A 7,092-nucleotide genomic window follows, 5' to 3' on the forward strand; every position below is an offset into this window, starting at 1 on the left:
AGCTGTTACTGCTAATATTGGCAGTCACTGCCGTAGCAAACACAATGCGACGTTGTCAGTTACTGCTTTTTTTTGACATTCCCTCTTGTTTGTTTACATTTTTGTTGTTGCCTTAGGCTTCAGTGACATCCNCAGTTACTGCTTTTTTTTGACATTCCCTCTTGTTTGTTTACATTTTTGTTGTTGCCTTAGGCTTCAGTGACATCCACAGATGTTGGCTGCGTTTCATTTAGGTCAAATTCAGCATGCGAAGTTTGCTGCGATGAAGGCAGTGGCAGTGAATTTAGAAATTGGGCTAAACTGAGCAGTACTGCTAGCTGCCACTGCTGTATTGTGAATCGCTTTATTGGACACCACACTTTCTAGAAAGCAGCTGATTTCGAAAAACTGCCGCTGTCACTGCGAAAAAATATTTTTTACTATTCTAATATTTAAAACTAATACTTTTTCGCAAAATAGCGTATTGCTACCCTGAAAAATTGGCGTGCTGGCAGTTCGGTTCACCCAGCAAATCGTGCTGGCTGTTCGATTTCGAAAATTCTCACTCCGTGCTGTGCACAACAACAATTGCATGGTGATTGCCAATCGAAATTGGTGGCGTAACCACGGCCTAATAAACCTTTTCGCAGTTTTTCACCATTTGGTCCCCGAGGAGTACTTTTGGGTTGTGCGAAGCCTTTTCGTTTTGCATGCACGGCAACACTTACTGTGGGGAATTTCGCATCATGATTAGAAAAGTTCTTTTCGCGGATAATAGATACATGTTATTTCTGAACATGATATTACATGTTTACGTACCGGTAGGTTTTCGTTCTTGACTAATTTCAGCTTTACTGGCGAATTTCGATTTTCGCCGCGGTACTTCTTGATGTCAAAATAGTGTGTTTGTTATAAACCAGGCGAATTCGTATTACAACAAACACATCAATTTGACATTAGAAGGACCGCGGCGAAAATCTAAATTCGCTAGTAAAGCTAAAATTAGTCAAGAACGTAAACCTACCGGTACGTAAACCCGAGTCAGCTGACACGATCTGTCTTACCAGAGCTCCATGTAATATCTTGGTTATAATGCACGGGGCGAATCGTAACAAATCGCTGCGAATTCGTAAGCATCTATTGATTTTAGATGCTTCTCGTTTACGTTACGTTCAAGTGCATTATAATCGTTCGAATTAATTGCCCATACAATAGATTATTAAGTGACGGTTCACTCCGTTCCGTTACTTCCATTATAATTCAGGCATAAATGAAAACTCAACACCGCAGAATTTTTCTATAGTTGTAGCCCGTAGCGCAGAAATCTGCGAAATTTAGATTTCTTCGTGTCNTGTCGATTACTGGAGCCCTCAGTGTTGCTTACTACACTGTTGCCACTCATCAATGCCTTTTCATAAACTTACCCTTTCAACTACAATTTTTCGTGCTATAATAGATTTCAGCTAAATATAAACCATGATAAAAACATAGCAAGGTAGAACCGTTCTCTCATTTTGTCGGCCATGATTTTTTTTTTTGAAAAATTGTGAAAAAATTGAAATTGTTCGAAATTGTTGTTGCTTGAGACTGAAAATGAAAATGTGTGTGTGTGAGTTTGTGAGTAAATTTAAAAATTAAAATGTTTGGAAACGTCAAGAATTTTAAAAGTAACTCTCAGCGGTTCTACCTTACTATATTTTTATCATGATATAAACTACTTAGTTTTCAACAAAAACCTTATTCAGTAGTAAATTTCAAATATTTTAAACATATTTAACATAGGTTTTACAGGAACAGCGCCTTTAATAACCCTGATGTGAACGTGGCGTACGGGAACGTCTCTGGACTAAATCCTACGCATCGTAGACGTTCTGGAACGCACTAAAAGTTTTTGAGGCCTTATTTACGTTTACTTGAGAACTGTCTAGATAAGTAAAAACAATGACAAATGTGCCACCTTTGTTTACTACATAGTGCATGCGTCTGTCATTCTAGTATGAAATTGTCCTTGTTTTTATTTTCTTTTAGCACTTTTGCTGCCAACTATTTTTGCATAATTAACCAAATTTGCTGAAGGACCAGCTCGGGAGTGCGAAAAAATGGTTTTTAAGTGTCAAGAAGACAGCTTTTTGAGACAGGCAGGTAAAAATACTACAACTTGAACAAAACTTTACAAACCCAGTTTTTAGTTTGCATCAAAAGTAGTGTCGTGTGAACCGGCAACGTTGGAATGGACGCCGCCTTGGAGAAACTAGTGCAATAAAACTTCAAGGCTTTAATGTTATATGCGAAGATACAATTCTTTTTCCTGAAGGTGGAGGACAACCATGTGATTACGGTGAGATGAATGGTCAATCGGTGCGTTCTGTAGTTCGAAAAGGCACAGAAGCAGTGCACTTTGTAGAAGGGTACTCAGGATTTGAAGAAGGTATAGTTGTGAAACAGTCACTTGATTGGAGTCGCCGTTTGGATCATATGCAACAACACTCGGGCCAACATCTTATAACGGCGATTATTTGACCGCGAATTCAAATACGATACTGTATCTTGGTGGTTGGGATCAGACAGCTCTTATATAGAGTTGGATACATCACATTTGATTAGCCGAGAGTCTCTTGGACACTATTGAGCGTAAGGCAAACGAACTTATACGCGAGGGCCGGGAAGTCACCGTACTCTAGTTGATCCCGAAATAGCAGTGGAGGTAAAATACTCAATAAAGTTTATTTGGTTTTTTATATTTTTATAATTTCTGTGATTCGTATGGAAAAGTAGCTTATGTCGAAAGGCTGGCTTTAGTATAATCGGCATTCGGAGCATACAATTGCGAATGACTCACTGTCTAGCCGTTGAAATGGGCAATAAGCGCAAGAAATAGTTCCGATACTTAGCAAGTCAATATTCTTATTAAGTCTCATCAAAAAATTCCTTGCCTTCCTTAAAGAATAAAGGGAATGCGAATTATACTAAAGCCAGCCTTTCGACATAAGCTACTTTTCCATGCGAACCAATGATTTATTTTCATCCGTTGTCTTTAAAGTTTCAAGATGCTCGTGCACCACGAGGGTTACCCAAAGATCATATTGGACTGGCTCGTGTAGTACGAATTGAAGGAATTGAGAGTAACATGTGTTGTGGTACTCATGTTAGCAATCTATCTCAGCTGCAATGTGTAAAATTATTATATGCCGAAAAAGGTTAAAAGCTCAGTGTATGTACACTTTGTAATTGGAGAGCGTGTGCTACGAAAGCTTGGTGAAATCTTTCAGCGGGAGCAGCAAATGAATTTAGCGCTAAAGTATGTAATATTTAATCCGAATTATAAATTACTGAATCGACTCAAATTAATTTATTTTTATATTTAGGGGTGGTCCAACACAGCATTTGGATTTGATCCAAAAGCTACAGACTAATTTAAAATCATCCGCAAAGGCATTTCAGAAATTGTTAAAAGACGTTGCGATTTCTGAAGCTGAGAAAATAGAGAATACACCCCATCCCTACCCAAAATATTACTGTCTACATCGAAAGGACGGTATTGAACCTGACTTCATAAATACGTTTTTACGAAATGCGCCTGAGAATATTTTCTACTTCCTCACCGTATCGGAAAATACCACCAATAATGGTAAAGGTCTCATGGTACTTAGAGGAGACAAAGAAGATGTGCAGAAATTTGGTCCATTATTCCTGGAACTCTTACAAGGCAAAGGGAATGGTCGCGAAACAAATTTTCAAGGAAAATTTAATAATGGGAGCAAAATTCCAGAATGTAACGCTTTGTTGGAAAAACATTTTAACGGCAATAAAGACCCTAAACGAGTATAATAAATATACTCTTTCGGGATAAAAATAAGATTGATGTAGTGTAGGTATTCATGATTTCTTTTGTCTTGTTAAATAAGTTGCTGGGAATTTATTAACAATAGCATTTTGCACGCTGTCATAATAAAACTCAATAATAACTCTTAAAGCTAGATATTCCGTTAAACGTAGTATGTCGAATTTATAAGTAATTTACGTCGAAGTTATGCATTTTCCACTCAAGCCGCCAATAGTGATCCCAAAAACCAATGTCTAGAATACGTTCCCAGAAATTCGTATAATCGACTTGTGTATATTTGCATATTGCTGGAAAAGTACAGTCGTCCTTGTCATACAAATCCGTCCATAATATTGTACAAAACCCTAGTGAAAATGTACGCAGTTTGTTTTCATTGATGGCTTTTTCAAGTTCTCGAAGGTATGATTCTGATACAGGGTTTCGCAGCGTTTTTGGCACCATTGCCATTTGGTTAGTCCAACCACGAAAGGAATGCATGAACGCTTCTTCGTCTGGATTGTGCAGGGCACATTGGTACAGGCCGTAACCTGTACTGGCAATTGCCAGAGCTTTACGTGGTTTCGCTCGAGCCCCTTTGGCTACATCGACCACCACATCTGTATAATCACTAACAAGACCGCGCCAATATTGTGCCCACTTTTCCACTACGGTGCCTTTAAACCGTTCGGGCAATGTGAATTTATCGCTGATACATGTTCGCAAACTTACCAAACGATTTTTTATTGAAAATAAACGCATTTTTAACTAATTACACAACTTTTTTTGGCAACTATTTATTTTTTAATAATTTACTCGCGTTTTTTCGACATAACAGCTGATTTCGATTTAGGTTAGATTCGTATAGTTATGGACAAATGTTATCGATCCAAAAACAGCTGGTGATAGATGTTCTTTCCCGTACGCAACGCGGGATCCCGCGGGTGCCCAAAATAGCCCAGAAATCATTCCCGTACTCACAAAATGGGTAATAGAGAGCGAAAATTGGGACGTATTGGATCGTAAGTGTCTTCTTGCTGCCCGAAACAGTCCGTCCTAATTCTCACCAACACTTAAAATAAATAAAGCATGAACCAAGGTGTATTGAACAAGGTGGTGTTGGGGTNGGTAATAGAGAGCGAAAATTGGGACGTATTGGATCGTAAGTGTCTTCTTCCTGCCCGAAACAGTCCGTCCTAATTCTCACCAACACTTAAAATAAATAAAGCATGAACGATAAACCGATAATCCTACATTTATCAAACAGCTGATACACATTTATCCCCATAGTGCATTTTGGAACGGTTTAAGGTTTGTTTTTAATTAGATTNTTTTTTACTTATATACGGCCAACACCACCTTGTTAAATACGCCTTGGCATGAACGATAAACCGATAATCCTACATTTATCAAACAGCTGATACACATTTATCCCGATAGTGCATTTTGGAACGGTTTAAGGTTTGTTTTTAATTAGATCGAAGGACGAAAATTTTAAAGGCTTATTAAACATAAATTAACATAAATGCCCACCCGACCATATAAACAAAATGTTCAGGCTGAAAGCCTGAAGAACATAGCACAGGTAAATAATAGTGAATAAATACGTACATCGATTCACAAGTACTTAATAAAAATTGCTTTTTAGAACAATAAGACTGCAACAAGTAATTTATCACAAGAACGAGAACGCTCAACCAAATCTGCTGCCGTCGATGCCCTAGATAGACTGCTACTGTATAGTTCCGATGAACTGAAGCTACGAGAAAGGCATTGTCTTTTTCCTGCTTTCAATGTGGGCCAAACGCCATTAAATGACCTTAGTGAATTAAGCCTGCATCTGAAATGCAAAGTTTCAGTGCCAAGTGCAGTATATATAGCTGACAAGCACTGTGAGCGTGTGGATATATGCCATCGACGCACAATGGCACGGGAGATTTACAGAAAACGTTTGCATATTTCTCGGACACGCTACCAGACGGGTCAGAAAAGTAAGTCAAAGATAAAACCTGTGTTCGTATGGAATAGTGGCTTATGTCGCGAAGCTGGTTTTAGTATAATGCGGCATTCACTTTATTCTTTAAACGAAAAGGAAAGTTTTGATCAGACTTATCTAATAAGAATATTGTCTGGCTAGTATCAGAACTATTTCTTGCACATTTATTTGCCAGAAGTTCTTCAACGCCTATACTAAAGCCAGCGTTTCGACATTAGCTACTATTCCATACACAGAAATATTGTTCTTATTTAAATTGTTTATTTATCAAGGAATTGCATTTTACATACATATGTAGATAAAAAATTAAAAACCAATGAAAAAGAAGGAAGCTTTCATACATCCTTTTTCGACTTGGCCCGACGCTTAGATTGTGATCCCGATCCGTATTTTCATGGAAGCTACGATTACTACTATTCTGGAGGAAATCTTTGTATATTGGACGACGGTGAACATGTGTTACATGTAGATAATAACAAATTAAATAATTTGAGTGAGTAATGCCCTACTATAAGCTATTAAGAATGGTTAACTAAGTATGTATTTTTTTCCACGCAGATGTTGGAATTTTGCCAAAATTTAAGAGCTTTGCTGGCAGTTTTTTAGATCCTATATGCTCACAACAGGTAGACACAGAAGAAGAAATTTTTGAGGTGCGCGCCATACAGAGCCTACGAAAAGATTGCCCAAACTCATTTGCTGTGCGGCAACGAAACATGATAACGTTATATAAATTTCTTCCCACAGGATCAGCCAAAGCACTAACACGTTTTAAAACTAGTTGCACGCCTTTCATTAGCTTTGCACAGTCGCCTATTGATTACAGTACCTTCATAATTACCACAATGAAGCAAAGGATTCGGGTGTATGACATTAATGCGTCTACACCTATACTTTCGGCCACCCATAATGTATGTAAAACAGAAGATATCATGAGGGCGAGTTGGAACATGATAAGACCTTGGCAGGGTCAGACATTTTTGTATGCCAACGAAAAGAAATTATTCATGTTAGATACACGAACCTGTCCAGAGCAATGGTTGAAAAGTAGCTGTGGCTATGCCACTCAGGATTATAAATGTGATTTTATATCATCAATTGCCAAAAGTGAATTTAGAGACTTGGCATATGTAGCGACAAACCATAAGTTGCACTGCTTAGACTTACGTTACTTAGGAGGCGATATTGAATCGGGAGATGGTGCATTATGTCGCTGGACTCATCAGCTACAATATGCCCCTGCTTTTATTGATAATTTCCGCTTTGGTGGCGTAGAATTTATTGCTCTTAGTAGTGC

At 38.1% G+C, this 7,092-nt stretch overlaps 3 protein-coding genes across 3 annotated transcripts; 2 read left to right on the forward strand and 1 right to left on the reverse strand.

Moving 5' to 3' along the window:
• The first annotated feature begins 1,789 nt into the window (after positions 1 to 1,789).
• LOC108381496 (alanyl-tRNA editing protein Aarsd1-B-like) lies at positions 1,790 to 3,835 on the forward strand. The gene is given in 9 exon segments (XM_017637909.1): positions 1,790 to 2,117; positions 2,169 to 2,221; positions 2,223 to 2,490; positions 2,492 to 2,593; positions 2,595 to 2,652; positions 2,655 to 2,683; positions 3,020 to 3,172; positions 3,174 to 3,277; positions 3,345 to 3,835. Coding segments are annotated over 9 exon segments (1,269 nt in total). The 5' UTR covers positions 1,790 to 2,078; the 3' UTR covers positions 3,808 to 3,835.
• Positions 3,827 to 4,680, reverse strand: LOC108381497 (uncharacterized protein C19orf52 homolog). The gene has a single exon (XM_017637910.1). The coding sequence runs from the start codon at positions 4,559 to 4,561 to the stop codon at positions 3,986 to 3,988; it is 576 nt and encodes a 191-aa protein (XP_017493399.1). The 5' UTR covers positions 4,562 to 4,680; the 3' UTR covers positions 3,827 to 3,985.
• Positions 4,681 to 5,214: 534 nt separating this feature from the next.
• Positions 5,215 to 7,088, forward strand: LOC108381495 (uncharacterized; the record flags this gene model as incomplete). The annotated part of the gene is made up of 4 exons (XM_017637908.1): positions 5,215 to 5,384; positions 5,448 to 5,790; positions 6,094 to 6,288; positions 6,354 to 7,088. Coding segments are annotated over exons 1-4 (1,333 nt in total), but the record flags the coding sequence as incomplete, so codon positions are not given.
• Between the last annotated feature and the right edge of the window lie 4 nt (positions 7,089 to 7,092).

The sequence above is a fragment of the Rhagoletis zephyria genome, unplaced genomic scaffold (assembly GCF_001687245.7).
Source record: "Rhagoletis zephyria isolate East Lansing unplaced genomic scaffold, Rhagoletis_zephyria_1.1 Rzeph_scaffold_22742, whole genome shotgun sequence".
In the NCBI taxonomy this organism is placed as follows: domain Eukaryota; kingdom Metazoa; phylum Arthropoda; class Insecta; order Diptera; family Tephritidae; genus Rhagoletis; species Rhagoletis zephyria.